Source organism: Micromys minutus, assembly GCF_963924665.1.
Source record: "Micromys minutus genome assembly, chromosome: 1".
Classification (NCBI taxonomy): domain Eukaryota; kingdom Metazoa; phylum Chordata; class Mammalia; order Rodentia; family Muridae; genus Micromys; species Micromys minutus.
In genome coordinates, this window is record NC_137969.1 from 164,535,669 (window position 1) to 164,553,595 (window position 17,927).

The window sequence follows — 17,927 nt, forward strand, 5'->3', positions numbered from 1 at the left end:
CTTTATTCTTTCATTTTCTCCCTGGGAAAATAGTAGTTAAGAAAGTTTCCTGATGTGAAATTGTCTAATGTATTCATAAGAAAATCAGCTTGTCAGTTGACCTAGAGAATGGAACATTATGTTTTCCTGCCTTCTTGCCCTGCATTCTACTTTTAAAGCATTCTATATGGAAAGGGCCACTCTGAGCATCTGGTTTACTGGTCTGAGCTATATGCTTTGAGATGGCTTTTTTCCTTTCATTTAGTCTCTGAATTGAATTTCAGTTAAGTTACAAGCAGTTTTTAACTCATTCATTAATTCATCTCCTCAGCTAATTAACTTTGTTATTGGATGATAGAGGGTCACTCGTGAATAAACTGTGGGCTCTGCTCTTTTGGGTGATTAGAAAAAGAAAGAGTCATGATATTAACTGATCCATGCAACAGGAATCATCTGTCTAGTGGAGATCTAGTGACAGGTTAATGCAATTCTAGAATGTAGGCATTGAAGGGAAATTCACCAGAGAAGAAACGTAGGATCATCTCTTCTCCTCCCATCACTCTCCCCAACTTCTGTCTTCAGCCACCTGAATGTCTTTCTCTGCATCTCAGCATTATCCTCATTCCCATCTGCATTTCTAATTGTTTTGTTCCTTTCTATATCTCTAGAACAAAGCAGGAGATCTAAAGTAAATCCCAGGACATAATCACAGTTATTTTTTGCAGAATATGGGCAGAGATTTCTAATTCCTCCCAATAGAACAAAAGCCTAGAGTCCTAAGAGTTTTATAACTCTTTTGACTCCACAGTGCATTAGCAGCAGACCCTTGCCCAGGCACCAGGTCTCTTTGACTCCCACCCCACTCTTCTGTGCATTTATTTGGGTGCTTTTTCCTGATACAGGGAGTATCAGAGCCTGTTAACATTGGCCTCACCTGTGTATTTTGCTAGGGAATAGGGTTGGAGTTTCTCCCAGTCAGTGACGTTTTCTATTATGGTAGCACAGAGACAGCGGGATTTCATCTCTCCTGGCCCACAATTCCAGATACTAAACAGAATCCTTGTCAGCTGCACCAGTGTAGCCCCTGCTCTCAGTCTCCTCCCCCTTATACAGAAGCCATGGTGGCTGAACCAGACTAGGTGTGGGGTGTGGGGTGTGGTAGTAGACCCTTACACATGCACTGAAAGCCAAGATGGCCCCCTAACATTGGAAAAGGGGCAGTTGCCCATTGAGGCGGAGACATGAGGCTGAACAAAGAGAAAGATGTACATAATGAGGATAGGCTCTTCTCCCGTGATGCCTCTGAACCCAATATTAGCAGTGCAATTTTATAACCTCAAAGGGTTAGAAAAACTAGGGAAGCAAAGCAGCCTTACATGGCAGATTAATATATGAACTTGCATGTTCAACTACATTCTTCTGAAAGAAACTGGCTATTTATTCTTTTTTGGGACTATTTCCAGCACAAAGCTGTTTTTGGACAACTTTCTGAGATGAGTAAGTAGAGAGCAGGACAATTTGGCTTTACACCTTCACTATCAGAGACATTTGTTTGGGTATTAATTGGTGTGGTGGGTCTAGCTTGGATGTCCCTGTCCCATTCACACACATCAGAGTGCCTATTTTTAAAATGGAGAAAAGTGAGGACTTTGGGGACTTGCTAAGGCTCTTTTTAGTCTTAAGCTGAAGATGAGAAGTTGAGGCATGGTGTAAAAGCATTCCTTTAGAATGTGATGGTGGCAGAATTATCAATGGCCCTCTAAATACACCAACCATATCATGGGAAAGCCAAATCCCCAGTTAGAGAAGCCGCACAAAGTGGTTTCACACCCCTGAGCCAGTAGAAGGTTATCATGTGGACCTCTCTGGGGGTGAGTGCTATCTCTAACTCAAGCCACACTGGCAGCTCATTATTATCCACATTTCACTTCAATGAAATGCAATTGGAGGCTCACACAGAACTGTATTTTCCCAGACTCTCTCCTCATTGCCTTTGAGATTTAAGACCTAGTTCTTGTTTTTCACATTAATTCAAGTTGAAGTGCAGCCTTAGTCATGTTGGCAAACATTCCAAATGTAAATGTATTCCAGGCTTCTCACTAAGAGTTACAACATCCTCACTGCCCAGTAGAGATGACATTATGTCTTATGTAACAACAGTTTCCTTAAGGGATTAAAATGCATCTGTGCATAGGTCTGTCCAACAATATTTTAGTAAGTTCTATTCTTAATTACTTCTGATTAAGAAACAGAATCTCACTCCTTGAAAATTGATCATCCCTCAATTTTTTTTAGCCAAAAATTCTATTATCAAAATTTATTTGAGAGCCATTGGTTGATAAGAGGAGGCTGGGTCAGTTGGAAACAGGAAAATGTCTATAGGACAAGCATGAGGGCCTAAGTCTGAGCTCTCAGCACATTCGTACATAAAAGCTGGGTATCGTAGTGTTTGCTTGTACCTCTAGTGCTGACATGAATGGAAATAGGTAGAACCCCAGAGCTTATTTTCCTAGGTAAATGGATATGCTCCTGGTTCAGTGAGAGACCCTGTCTTCCCAAAATAAAGTGGAAATTGATATACATGTGCACAAACTCACATGAACACATTCATACACTTCTCAGACAAACCACCTATACATACATGCACACACAGACACACACAGACACACACACACACACACACACACACGTATATGCTCCTAACAAGATGAAAGTCACATGTTGCTTCTTTTATATAAAGTAAAATTATCTCTTGGAGTAACAAGGTCTTGGTGCCTCCCTAATTGTATTGACAAAGAGCTGCCTCTCAAGGGAACAACTCATTTTAGAACTTGAATGAATCGGAGACAGTTTACTCACTCATACACTCATGCACATATGGTACACACACATACACACACACACACACACACTCACAAACAGACATGTTTAACAAGGTGAAGATTAGAAATTATATTCTCTCTCTGTACATGCGTGTGTGTGCACGATGTATATGTGTGGTATGCACACGCATGTGCAGTGTACAAGGAGACTAGAAGAGGACAATGTCTGCATGCTGCTTTCTTACTCTCAGCCTTATTTTCTTGAGACAGGGTCTCTTACCAAACCTGGAAATAGACTAGTGAACTGCAAGTCCTAGAGAGGATCCTCATGTCTCTGTTTCCTCTACTACAGTTCTCGGGTTACAGGCACACATAACAACCACAATTGGCCTTTAAATGTAAGCTTATGAGATTTGAACTGAGGTCTTCATACTTTCTTGCAGGTTCTCTTACTTGCTGAGCCACTTCCTCAGCCCAGAAGTCTATTGTTATTTGCATGTTCTCTTCCTCCCCTCCTCCCTCCTTCCCTCTCTCCCCCCCTCTCAAAATACTCAGGTTCGTCTATCTTACTAGTTATGTATATATGTGTATATGCATGTATGTGTAGATGGGTGGTGTAGGCATGTGAATGGGGGTGTGTATCTATTCCTAAATGGGGACATGCTTGAAGGCCCAAGGAGGACGTTGGGTGGCCTACTTTGTTGCTCTTCACTTTCCCTTTACAAAGGGTCTCTCACTGAATCTAGAACAAGGCTATCAACCAGCAAGCTCTACAATTTATTCATAGCTATCCCAGGACATATGTAACTCATGGCTACAGGTTGGAGACACATGACCTAGAGAAGTTTTACTGAACCCCACCGATATATCTTGTTGCAAATTAAGATGGTTTTGCAAAGTGAAAATAAGACTACTTTCCAGCTCTTCCAGGCATGGAGCTTCTCAAGGACAAGGCATATCCCCATAGGACTGACTCCACCAAAGGCACAGAGGAAACAATGACCGAGCAAATGAGCCAGGCAGAAAAACTGCTCATTGATGGAGGAGCTGGAAGGACATTTCCTAAAACCACATTACAGAAACTCTAGGAAATGACCACTTGGAGGGACATGGGATGATTTGGCAGGCACTCTCCTGTTATATGTGAATAAATTTTATTTAAAATTCAAACTGTTGAATCAGTGATGATCAAATTGGACTCCAGGGCACTGCCATCCTTTGCCTTGCCAACATCTAACACTCTTTTGAGAAGAGAACTTGGGACAGTGAAATAAACTGAGGCTCAGGAGACTTGGAACTGGAGCCTAGCCAAACGTTTAGCTCTTTCATTGTCTCTGGCAAATAACAAGCCTAGGAACTGAGCAAGTGAGTCTCTTTTCTGGAGCAGGGCACAAGGGTTGGGATAATGAATGGTTGGTGGGGGACAAATTTGAAAAACACCCAGTGGCTTCTGAGATAGTTTAGTGAGTAAAGAGGCTTGCCATGTAAATCTGATGACTTGAGTTTGCTCCTCAGAACCCACATAAAGCTGGAAAGAAATGACTCCATGTATGTATCCTCTCCCTCCCTCCCTCCCTCCTTTCCTCCCTCCCTCTCTCCCTCCCTCCCCTCCCCTCCCCTCCCCCCTCTATCTCTCACACACCAACACCACACCTTGACTCCAATCCCCATTCATTTTAGTTCCTGGTTGTGGGAAAGACCTTGTTCCTGGGAGGGCACAGTGCTCAGTGTGTGGGAATCCAAGGTGGAAGTGGAGATGGCACAGCTTAAGACTGTCTTGAGATTCCATCCCTCCATTCTGGAATGCATAGTTGATATCATCACTTGATTAAAGCTTGGTTCTCTGTTGAGCCTTCCTAAAGTGTGAGTCTACTGCTGTATATTTTCCTGTACTTCCATCAAACTTGGCATATGAGTTAAAACCCACTTCAGCCTCGGTTCTCTGAGAATAGAGTAGATCACTCATGATGCAAACACAATTTATGGTGAACTATAAATAATTTTCACTTCCTTTATCTTTGGGACTCCAGGTGAGGTGACAAGGCTAATTATTTTCAACTATAAATAAGGAAACAGACCCAGAGAGGCAGAGAATTGGCATGTATAGCCCAGCTGAGATTGAACTGCACATCTGTTAGTCTCTAGATGCCAAAACTATTTTAACGAATCCTGTACTACTTGTGTAACTCACCTTGAGATAACCCAAACGTCTCCTGAATTCGAACATCAAATGTGTATCAACATCTACTTAGGGCTCTTTGTAGGACTGTGCTGCTATGACCTCCATGGCTTTGGAATTGACCTTACTGGAGATATGGATAATGAAGAAATGGCAGATATGTGTGTGGAAAAGCACAGGTGGGAAGCACAGAAACCTATACTTACATATATATATATATTTTATATATGCATATATATATAATTTATATCTATATCTATATCATCTATATCTTTCTATTTCTACATCTATTTCTATATCTATTTTTATTTCTATCTATATTTATATCTATATCTAATCTATATATATATTTATCTGAAGGATGAGGTGAGTTAGCTAATCATAGTAGTTTCTGTAGGGAACAGGCTCAGGTTGTAGCCATCCAGAAAGAAGAGGCTGTGGTTGATATTCTCCCCACACACTGTCAATACCTATATTCAGACCAGGGTAGGGCCTTGTCATTCACATGATTGTGAGGTAGGAGGAGCCTTGAAACAATACATAGTCACTCAGGAGTTTGTCTGCTCCCCACACTCTCCTAGGCTTGTTCATTGGTTTTGATATCACAGTGGCAAAGCAGGGGAGAAATAGCCTTAATCTAACCAAGCCAAGGACCCAAAGATCCCGGGAGGGGGTGCTTCCTTACTCAGATGGTTGCTTGCTCATCTCCACAGTTTGATTAGATTTGAAAATTGCAGCAGTTTTCCTGAAAGTGGATTAAATGGCAAACTATCTTAATTTTGGGATCTTGGTACGGCAATCAAAATGATTGTTGGAAAGTGGAAATTCTTATGGGCAGAAAATCAGGTACTTGGTTCTTATTGACAAAATAGAGTTCTTTTCAGCCTAGCTGTATCAGTGCTGGGGGCAGGGAGAATACCACATCATGTGCTATATCTATTGTGATTAGAGACACAGAAAGTCCTGGGTGTGCAGGGAACTGGGTGCTTGTCACAGGTGCCCTTTCATTAGTTGCAGAAGGCTAAGAGTTTACATGTGTCGACAGCAAAGAAACCTGGACTATACTAATTGTTTTAGGATCACCAAAATGAAGTAACAAATACTGGCTGGATTAAACAAGAGAAAGATGCTGTGCTATATGGTTCTGAAGGCTACAAATCCTTGACAAGGCAGGAACAGGGCTGGTTTTTTCTGAGGTCTCTTTCTGTGACTTCTAGATGTTCTTTTCATGGTCTTCTCTCTGTAAGTCCTGTGTCCAGGTGTCTTAGTAAGGGTTTTCCTGCTGTGAACAGACACCATGACCACGGCAACTTTTATAAAGATAGCATTTAATTGGTGTTGGCTTATAGGTTCAGAGGTTCAGTACATTATCATCAAGGTGGGATCATGGCAGTGTCCAGGTAGGCATGGTGCAGGAGGAGCTGAGAGTTCTACATATCCATCCGATGGCCACTAAGATAAAACTGACTTCCAAGGGGCTAGGAGGAGGGTTTCAAAGCCCACAGCCACAATGACATACTTCCTCCAACAAGGCCAACACTTCTAATAGTGCTACTCCCTGGGTCAAGCATACTCAAACCACCAATACAAAAGTCTCAGTCACGGTGGGTGGGTGGGGTCTGTTCACTCTGTTTACCTTGCTTTAAGTTAATCAGCTCTTTAAAGACTCTACACCTGAATACAGCCACAGGAATAGGTACTAAGGAATGAGAGGCAAATGTCCCAGTAGAGAGGGGACAGAGTACGGCTGACAAGAAGTCCTTCAAAAACCCATCACTTAATGAATGTTTTGTCTTCTAAGGTTAAGAACAAAGAATTCTACCTCTCACTATATTAGTCACTTTATTGTGTTGATGGTCCACTTTGAAATTAGCATTTCTCTCATCTATTTTTGTCCCATCACCAATCATCAATGCCTATTGTTCTGGAACAGTGGATATTTGTACCTTCTGTATTAGCTCAGGAGATCCTGCTGGGCAAGGGCAACTGTCCTGAAGTTGTCTGGAGATGGTTTCATCACAGGGCTTCCCCAGAAGGAGCTATGTTGTCAGCAACAAGACTTCCCAAAGCTTCTCTGTGGCAAGCTTGCTGCTCACCACTGGGTTTATGATGATTGCAATGTCATGACTAGGGCCTACATTTCTAAAGAATAAAAACCTGTGTCATACTTGGAGGCACCATGCTTAAATCTAAATCTGTGCCACAAAGCTCACTCTTGTAGATGAGTGGGAGTGTGTTGCTGATACAGGGCAACACCACACACAGGCACATGGCCAATGATGTAAATTACCACATCAGGATAGTGAGATGCCCTCATGTAATCTCTTTATACACAACCCCACAGAAATGGCCAGAGACAGGGCCAGGAAACTTCTCTTAACTGCTTTCAGGACTCACTTTCCTCTCAGAGGTGTGAGCTCTCTTTCTCTGAGATTTGTCTTGTAGTGTATTCTGTCTACAAGACTTTAGGACTCTTTGTGGACTTCAGGGTAGGTAATGTTTGTTTGTTTGTTTATGTATTTGTATGTAGAGTGTATATGGTGTAGGTGTGTTTGTGTGTATGTGCTTACATATGAGTGTGTGGGAGTGTACAGGCTAGAGGTCAAGATCAGATGTCTTCTTCAGTTTCAATTACTCTTATTATTCCCTGAGTCACTGTTTCTCACAGAACCTGAAGCTTGCAGATTTGGCTATGCTGTCTGTCCAGTGAGTTCCGGGGATTCCCTCTCCCACTTCCCACAGCACTGAGCACCCCCAATCTTTCATGGCTATCTTGCTTTTGCCTTTCATGATGCTGCAAAATTTGCCTTATCTTTTAAGCCTTTCCTTCCACATTGTTAAAGGTCGACTTAATGAAGATGCTCTTTTACATTTGAAACTCAGAAAGACTTTCATTGTGAGGGCAAGGGTGAGGGTCACGGCTCCTGGCCTAGCAGGTGAGTGTTGCCTCTGACTTAGCTTCTATCTTAATCTTTATCTCTATCTTAAGCTTCATCGTGTTTGCTCTTAGAGCAACTAAGGTGATGTCCAGAATGTCAAGCATCTGAGGCAGCAACAGAGGTTGTACAGAGATGAGAGGCTGCAATGGACTTTGTCCCACCAGAAGCTGTAGTAACCTTTGCTCTACCAGTGGGTTCCGGGATAGCTCTGCTCCTAACCACATAGACAAGAACTATTTGAAGGACCCATTCTCCAGGATTCTGAGTCTAGTCTTGGTGAACACTGGTACTCTTCTGAAGTTCTTAAAACACGTCATTTCTTATCAAGTGCCCCCTGGGCCTCTTACACAACCCCCAGCCTTCCACTCCTTACCCATCGGAATTGCCTTCTATGCCTGTACATGGCATAGTTGTTCTGTGATTCTCCTTTGATCTCTGACCTTGGATGACCTTGAGAGGACTTTGTCTACATTCTGCTTATTTGACATAAGAACAGAGTCTCTATTCAAGTCTCACTGTGGAGCTGAAATTAGAGGCTACTTAGAACATCCAGAGCTTAGGAAGTCTGTGTCACTTTTCTGAAGCAAAGCCACTGGGTTTGAGTGGGGCAAGAGTTGGGGGTTGAAGTAGGAATGGGGGTGGTGGCAGGTGATCCTGGTCCAGGCCTCTGTGTGTCATAAAACACAATGGTATGTGCAATGCTAACACAGCTGAGCTTGAGGCTGAGCCTTTTGCCACATACGAATGGCACAACACCTTTCCGATTTCTTCAAGGACAAAGGGCCCTTGGTTTTAGACAAGTAGCAGCACCCTGAGCTCTTTTAATCATGACCTTCGGTGATATGAAGGTGACATTGACACAACCCGTTTGTTTCTGCTTTCCTTCATGCTGACAGTAAAACGTCTTTAAGCACAGGTTAATTCCAGAAGAGGAAATGGCAAAATATGAGCCTGAAAGTGAAGGGGAGTCACTGGATGACCTAGGAAATACATCTGTTCTACTTTTGCTTAGAATTAATTTAGACCAATTAAATAGTGGGTATGTCTCCAGGAACTTCTACACTTACTCAGTTTTTTTTTTTTTTTTTTTAAGGAATGCCATTGTGATCTTAAAAGTGTGAAAAGTGTGTGTGTATATACTATATGTAATATATATTATAAATTGTATACACATACACAGGTACATATATAGATAAACACATATATTTGTGTGTGTGTATGTTTATTTCCTGCATCTTATTGTCTACTTGATTCTATCAAGATTCACTTGGGAAGAGGGAGTCCTAATGAAGGACTTGCTCAGATCAGATTGGCCTGTGGCCATGTCTGTGAAGAACTCTTTTGTTGTTGATTTATGTCGACAGGCCTAGCTCACTGTGGGTGTTACTGCTCCTGTCCTACGTTATATAAGAATGTTGGTTGAGCATGAACAAGCACATAGCAGTGTTCCTCCACAGTTTGGCTTCAGTTCCTGCCCTGATTTCCCTCAATAACACTGTGACTTGTTATTGAGTATTAGCTGAATAAATTCTTCAGCCAGAGTGTTAATCATTGCAATAGAAAAAGTAACCCCTGCTCTGTGTGTGTATGTATGTGAGTGTTTGCCATATGAGGTAAGAGGATGGCTTGTATGACTTGGTTCCCTTACCAGCATTTCATTATGTGGTTTCTGGGGATCAAACTTAGGTAGCTGGACTTGGTCTTCACTAGCTAAGCTGTCTTATAGACTTCTCATAGTGATCTTATAACAGTTACAAGTGTATTTCACAGTATATATTCTTTTCTATATACCCTCGATGCTATTATACTCTATATAGTCTTTGGTTCTTACACACACACAATTGATCAGCCATCACTTGGAATGCCTGGCAGTCACGAGAAGTCCATGCAATGTATGTTTGTTAATTTAGTTTGGTAGCTGGTCAGCTTTTAATTCAATAAACAACCACATACCATCCTAAAACATAGCTCAAACTTTAACATGATTTCTACCTTACCACACAGTCATACCCCCATCTCCTCCCTCGCTTTTTTCCTCTCTTCATTCCATAGTTCTTCACTTTCCATCGTCTATCATCCCATACTTACTTGTAATCCTACAAAGCTCATTTTAATTTTATTTCCGTTTAATGTCAAATCCCTGAACTGACTTTTGTACGTGTGTTTTAGCACTGCTGGAGTTCATGTGTAAATTTGTCACAGCTCATTTTCCATGTTCTTATCATGAGTTCCAGCTTTGTTGTTGTGTCAGAGCTTTGAGTATGCCCCTTCTTGAACATGTGTAAAAGTGTAAGTGCTGGATCAGAGACTTTGATGAATGTCTAGCCTCAGAGCTAAAGATCCTCAAAGCTCTACACAAACCTTCCACACATGGACATGCACCTGGATAGTTCACATAGCTCACACTGACATTTGTTATAATAAAATAATAAAAAGTGACATTTCCTACTTGGTATTTCAGTCAGAAAAGGTTAAAACAAAAAAAAAATGCATCTCTTCCGCCAGTGTAACATTATGTAAGTGTCCACAAGATGGATGCCCTAGATTATGCCAGAACCACAGTAATTCACAAACTCAGGCAAACTAGAATGATGCCACTGCAGCAGGAAATATACTTTAATGATAGCCAATATCCAGGAGAAGATTAGTTTCTAAGCAGTATAAAATACGGAATCCATGCGGTAGACTATGATTCAATATGTGTAACACCCTTTGCTCTTTTTAAATGAGCTGCGTTGGGACTCTAAGTCCTTACCTGTAGACAGCAGAACCTATCTTGGTGAAAGATCACTCACAAGTACATTCTCTTTAATGGAGAGAGGGAGAAAAATATGTGTCCATGACGTATTTATGCAAGTGTCATCAGCAGGCTTTATTTCTGAGATTTTTATGGCTTTCTGCAGGTACTCTTACCATCTAAAGCCATAGTTAGTAATTTAGCAATTTTTTTTATTTGGTTTGGAAATTGCTTCACTTATCTTTGGAAACACACATGCACACACATGCATGCAAATTGCATCGTGACAGCCATTTGAAGGTTGGATCGGAAAGCCACCAGAGTTGTCACTAACCACCCAGTGCTCCTTTGCAGTAAGAGACAGTTGGAACCCCATACCTTCACATAGAGCTGCTGGAACTCCTCGAGATTCAGCCTCCCGCTCGGACAGTCCTTGAGGAAGCCCTTGTACCACTGCTTGAGCTCGTGTTCATTGAACTCGGTGCTCTTCACCAGGTCCTCCATGACTTCTGGGGCCAGTTTGCTATTCTGCTTCCCCATTTTGCCTGCAGAAAACCACATTGAAGAAGTTAGCACAGTGACTGTGAGGGTCTTTCAGTCAGGACTCACTTCTGCCTGTCCGATCACAGTCTCTCCAAGTCTGCATCCTTCCCCTTGGTTCTGGAGTAGCCAGGTAAACCCCTTTGGACAAGCCTGAGGTTTGTGCAGCTCATCCTTTCTGTCATGTTCCTTGTAAGCTGTCACATGGCACTGGCTTTCATATGGAAACCAGACAGCTATTGTTCCTGATGCTCATGTTAGGTATGTAGGAGTTTGTTGGATACTCTTGTGAATTACTGTTCATTAACACTTGATACCTACACACCTAATTCCACAGTGGCAGGGCTATTGGGAGGTGTATGTTCAAAAACCAAGGGAGAACCTTGTAATAAAATGTTTAAGAAGGGATTTGAAAATCTTGATCATCAATCACAGATGTCTCGGTTTGAACGAATTCCAAAGACCTGGATCTTTTGGGGGGAGGGGAATAAAAATGGCCCATTTTAATTAATCACATTAATTCTAACTAATTTCATCTCTAGACATTTCCTACAAGACTGTCTTCAGCATTGGTTTGTTCTAAAAATTGGTTAGTGAATTTCTACTGACTAAACTTTATCCTGTTGTTTATAATCATTCAAAGTTAAAGTAACAGCGCATAAAGTCATGTCTCCTACATGAGTCCTATGTTTGCATGTTCAGGAGTAGAGCATAGGGTAGAAGCGCATCAGGCTCAGCATCTGTGCTTGCTACCATGACTTGCAATTAACTAGGTGTGATAGTTGCAGAAACATTAATTACTGTCCTCTCTCAATTTCTTCATAAAATAAACAGGCACATATAAATAAAAATCCAGCTTATTGTGATGGCCAATCAAGACATAAACAGCTAGGCAAAGATTAAGAAGAATAACTTGAAATTAAAATAGTTGTATTTCTGCTAGACCACACATCTTTACAAATCATTGAAAATGTTGTTTTATAATAATAAAATAATTAAAATGTGGTCAATAAGCCACAAGGTGACTGAATAAAATCATGAAACTATGAGGATACATCAGAGGGAGAAAAGTAGCAGAGGATTTTTAAGATCTAGTGAGCAGAGTGATTTCAGTTTTAAAGAATGGACTCAAACAGACCAGTTATTCTATGCACTCAGAGCAGGTCTATACTTGCAACAGACCCCAGGGGAACAGTTCCTGAAGGGAACATGCCATCTCATATTTTGCTGTTTAAATTATTTTAATCTTGTCCTAAAGCCAACAGCACAGCCTTCATTAGGTACCTGCCCTAACATTGAGCAGGTCTTTAATCTTGGCACAGTCCCAGCAGCATGGGACAGTACACAGGATCCTTTAGGATGGGCAGTTATTTTCGTGCACATATGTTTGAAAAAGGGGCTCTGGGATCAGCAACTCCGCACTCCATCATGAAGCCTCTTTACTTACTTTTGCTGGAAATTTCACTTTTAAGTCCTCTATTAGCGAGCGTCTCTTAATTATGAGTTACTGTGGGACTCCACAGCTGGATGTGGAAATCAAGTGGGTACTCAGGTGTGAGATTTAATTAATCTGGGTAAGAAAACTGTAATTCACTGTTAGCCTCATAATCAAAAGACGGAGCACCAGAGCTTTCAGTCTGTTATTTTGCTCTTTTTGGTGGAGAGGCGCCAACCATCATTACCGACTAGAATCCCACCTCATAATAATAACTACCGAAGATATAATGTTGGCTTGGAGAAGCTCCTACACAGAGCACTTCAAACACTTCAGCAAGGATGAGTACAGCTCCCTGAGACTCGGAACACTGGGGTAACTTCTACGAAGTCACACACCTAAGGAAATGCAGAGTTGGCCTTGGAAACTGGATTTACAAGTAGACTGTATTAACAGAGATGTGCAAGGAATGGGAATGCCTCCAGGAACAGAAGGGGAGGAGCATAGGAGGATCAGAGAGATAGAGATATAGACCAAATCACTTTTAAAAATGGAAAAAAAGAGAGATGGGTCATGTTGCTGGGTTGGCTGACTTGTTAGAGCAAGATTTATTAAAATTACATACTCTGTAGATAAGTATAAGTTAATAATTAGAAATACGTTAAAAGTTATGAAAAAGACCACACCCCAAATACCTTTAGATATTCAACAGTGTATCAGTTTAAGAGAATGTGGGTTCTCCACGGGTCATTTGTGATGCCTTAAGCTGTTTCTACTGGCTGGGAAAGGATGAATGTCTCTCTCGCACACAAGGGGCTTTGTTAGGGTTCTGAGTCACGATTCTGGAGAATCAAGTGCATGCCTTCATGCCTTTTGGTTACAGTCCCGGTCAAAGCTATTGCTCAGGTGTGCCCGGAGTGGGTGGATCATGCACAAAGTCTTGTTATGGCCTGCTCCTGTGACTGCACCATTATCCACCCCCACCACCAATAGCCAGGCCTCACCAGGCTCTATCACTTCCTAAATTCTATTCTAATGTCCCACAGTGCACAGCTGCATGAAGGAAGCCACTAACCTTACCCGGATCTGCCACCTCAAACGCCAGCACTGCCCCCCTTGTCTCCAGCACATAGCCCATCTCCCTGGCAAGGCACACATGTTCTGCTGTCTTTTCATTCTATGTGGTTACAATAATGGGTGGTTACAGGTTTCAGAGCCAGCACAGAGTAGCACACAGTTGCACAGACTTGCAGGTCCTCTAAGATGATGCCCCACTTTGTCTTCTCGTTCAGTTACTTCCTTTTCTTTTAATTGACCTCAGCTCATATCTTACCACTCTGCAAGACCTTCATAGGGGAGGGGCTGTCCACCCTAGGGCACTAACTTCTTGGTAAAGCTTCCATGATCTTTGTTTTCCTGCTGGATTTTTTTTTCTTTTAAAAGGTTTTTCCTTCCTTCCTTCTTTCTTTCCTTCCTTCCTTTTTCCTTCCTTCCTGTTGCCCTTCCTTCCTTTTTTCCTTCCTTTCTTCCTTCCTTTTTTCTTCCTATCTTCCTTCCATTTTCCTTTCTTTCTGTCTCCCTTCCTTCCTTTTTTCTTTCTTTTTCTTTCTGTTTTTCTTCTTTCCTTTCGTTCTTCCTTTCCTTCATTTCTTTCTTCTTTGAAAGAGATAGAGAGACACAGAGACAGAGAGAGACACAGAGACAGAGAGAGACACAGAGACAGAGAGAGACATGTCAGGTGCGTGTATGGAGGTTAGCTGTCTTTACCTCCTTGGCAATTTCCATTAGATGCTCCACAAACACATTTTGAGATGAGCAGTAAGGAGGACTCACATATTTGATATGCATTTTCTCAGGAAAATCAATCTCATTATGTCTATGTGAAGAGAGCTGATGCACTCATAAGTCTCAGATACAGTCCACAGATGGCAGAAATGTTTTGCTTAACTGTGTGGAAAATAGCCTGCCCTACTAACGACTCTAAAGACAGGTTATCCATTTTTTCTCTTCCTTTAATACCATGAAGGCACAGTCTGTGTCTTTCACCTCAGTATCCTTGGTGGCTAACATAAAGATAGTGTGTGGCAATGTTTTTAAATTAATGGACATACACACTTCCAACTCATTGGCCTTTCATTCTGTCTACAGTGATATGAGCCAAGTAATCTTTCTTATTATGGGACCAGAATGGCCAATAGGGTAAAAATGATGGCGAATTATAATCTTCTCAAGCAGAGTTTCCATGATGTGCAGGAAGGAGAGGCATGCTACCTCTGTCTCCAGCTTACTCTGTGATCTCGGGAGAATTCATCTTCCCTCACACCCAGTTTCTCCACTTAAAAAGGGAACAAGTTGGGTCAAGTGATCTTTGATGCTCTCCTAGCTCTACCATTGTCTGGTTGGCTGCACACATTTTCTAACTATGAATCACAGAGTGCAGACTGGCTTTTGTCAGCACTTGTCCACTTTGTATTTCTACCTGAGAATCCATCAGCACTTGAGCATTTTTATTACCCAAGAAGGGAGGGGACAGCAGCCATGATTTATTTTTAAACTGGTATTTCAGGCAATAAGGAAATACACAACCCCACTTAAGACCTAATGAACTTCTTAGTGCCTGAGATGCAGAAGATAGAAGCTCCAGACTAAATACAAAAGGGGAAGATTGAGGTCCATGGTGGGAAAAAGAACTCAGCAAGGATGGAACCATTGAACAGAAAGCCCGGGCCACTTAGTTGCAGTTGGCACTTTGAGTTGATGGGGGCTTGTATACTATCTTGTTGCCCAAAGGCTTTTGGGTAGCAAAGTTCACCCGTCTACGAATGCTGCCAGAAGGAGATTATCAAAACTCCCATTTTATTACCTGTGCTTCAGAGATCAGAGTGACAAGGTGATTTGCCCTAGCTTAATTAATGAGGGAAAAGTTAGTAAGGCATGATCATAGACCTCTCATACCCCTTGGCTTAATGATATAGGCTGTCATCTTCTCCTGCAATTGGTGGTCCTGCCACAAGGTTTGTTTATTTCCTGTCTACGTCCTACCCTGTCCAGTAGCAGATTCTAGAGCATAATGCATAGAGTAGGTCACTGGGAACAGCCAGGGAGCCCCTATAGGAGAGAAAGCCTTCTCCCATACCCATAGCCCCTTCAGGATTAGTGTGTGTGTGTGTGTGTGTGTGTGTGTGTGTGTGTGTGTGTGTCTGTGTTATATGCAGCTTCCCAGTACATCCCAGGACCTGCTGAGTTGCAATAGGCACACAGAGCCACACAGCCAGTTCCTCCCAGGTAGTCTGGCAATCAGCCTGGTGGGATCTTAATAAGATTCATTTATAAAGCCTGGGTGGCTGAGATGGAGCAGCCAAGCCACATGTGCAGACACACAGCAGCATAAGTACAGTGGGAAACAGGCTTGGACACCAGCCCAGCCTAGCAGAAGGAAGGGCTTTGGGACCCAGGCCTCAAACCTCTGGAATGCATGCAATGCGCAGTAGGGTGGAAGACAGCTTGGATGGGAGCCAGGCTGGTTCTAGTGTCGAATTACCAGCTCAGCCTCAGACAAATTAGCTCTTAGCTCGAGCTCTTGGCTTCTTGTCTGTGCACAGACATAACTGGAAGAAGCTGGTCTTGCTCATGTGTCAGTGGCTTGCTGCTTTGTTCCCTGTCACCTGTTATACCTCAATGCCACTGCAAGATTCTGTTCTCTTTGGCCTTCTCCATGACACCAAGAATCGTTTTCAGTCTTCCTCTCCTCTTATACTTAATATAGGTTTCCTTGCTTTAACAATGGGAGGGCATTATAAACAGAAAACCCTCAGAGCAACTCAGTTTGCAACTTAGGAATTCCTAAGCAAATTCTGCCGGAAAGGGTCTGCTCTGGGTATGGCAGGATATAATCGGGAGGGAAAAACCCCAAAAACAGTCTTACCCTCGAAACGCTCCCAAATACCTAAAATACAAGGCATGGTGAAAAGATGGTCATAGCAGAAAATTGTAGTGAGAGAGGACAGTCAGATAGATAGAATCCCATCAGTCAGTCAACATTATCTGTGACTAATTCCCAGGAGAAAACTCCACTACACCCACCCAAACACATGAATCTCCCCTGCTACCTTTGTAGAACCCTCTCTCCTTAGAGAGAAGCCAATAACTTGCAAGCCAGATAAGTACCACCTTTAGTTCAACTGTGCCCTACCACTGTGTGCCACAGAGCAACAGGAGCAGACAGAGCAGGACACAGGGAACCCATGTTCTCTCTGAATCCTCCTTCTCCTCCCTTGTATCCCTGATATTATAAGCTCTAGATTTTTATCCTGGGGATGGGCATACATCATCCACTTAAGAAAGACAGAGAGCTGCCTCTACACACTTCTGGCCCAAGCCTTCTGGTTTTTAGACTAGAGGATTCAACACCAGGGGAAGTGAGAGATTCTCTTAGATCACAGAGGCAGCTGGGGGCTGAACTGTGATGAGAAGCCTTGGACACTGAGTCAGCTGGTGTCCCACCCCTGACCTTTGCAGTATGTTGTCCCTAAGCCAAAGGCTCAAAGGCTATAATAGCCAACCATGTTTATCTCTGTGCAAAGAGGATCAAATGGCCCATGTTGCCATAGGGTCCTGTAAACAAGTGAACGTGGGTTGCTACTTTTTAAAGGATTTTAAGAGGGTTGAGAACCAAAAGTCATAGTTGCCCAGAACATTGTATAGTGGTTTCCTTTTGAATAAAGGCAATTTACTCGAGATCTTGTTAATTTCTACTCCACTTTCTTTCTTCCTCCAAGAGCCAAGTCTTATAAGCAGTATGTCTCGGGGGATAGCAAGGGTGTTGATGGAAGGCTGGCATTTTAGTGCTGTCTGGGAACCAAAGCAGCTCCAGGGAAGAGAAGTCCTTTCTCACAGTATTCTCTGATGCCATCGCCTCAAACCCGAAACCCCGTGGGATTACAGCTGAGGTTCTGGCCCACAAGCTTGAAATAGGCGGTGGGACTCAGGCTCCATCCTCAGGGACTCAAGATAAAAAGTAAAAGCACATATTTGATCTATAATAAATGAGGAAAAATACTTTGATGGCGGCAACAGTGGTGCTGTTAGGGCAAGCGACAAGAGATCTGTTCAGGAAAGCGTAATGAATACATGAAGACGAAAGTCAAAGTGGGCCCCTGGGATCAATCATCCCACAGCTTTGGTTTCTAGCTGGAGACTTGGGGAGGTCAGGGCACTTATGCCGGAGAACATAGGGAGTTGGTAACAGAGCCCAGTGGTACCCTCAGCAAGAGGCTTGAACATTGCTGCTGTGCCT

At 42.5% G+C, this 17,927-nt stretch overlaps 1 protein-coding gene across 2 annotated transcripts in view; it reads right to left on the bottom strand.

Moving 5' to 3' along the window:
• Nucleotides 1-11,196, bottom strand: part of VSNL1 (visinin like 1) — a gene marked incomplete at both ends in the record, with an annotated part of 52,956 nt that extends 41,760 nt beyond the window's left edge. For both annotated transcript variants that reach the window (XM_080908832.1, XM_080908831.1), the window contains one exon: nt 11,035-11,196. In XM_080908832.1, coding sequence (XP_080764958.1) covers nt 11,035-11,196 — 162 coding nt within the window. The remainder of the gene's footprint in view (nt 1-11,034) is intronic.
• Nucleotides 11,197-17,927: the final 6,731 nt, after the last annotated feature.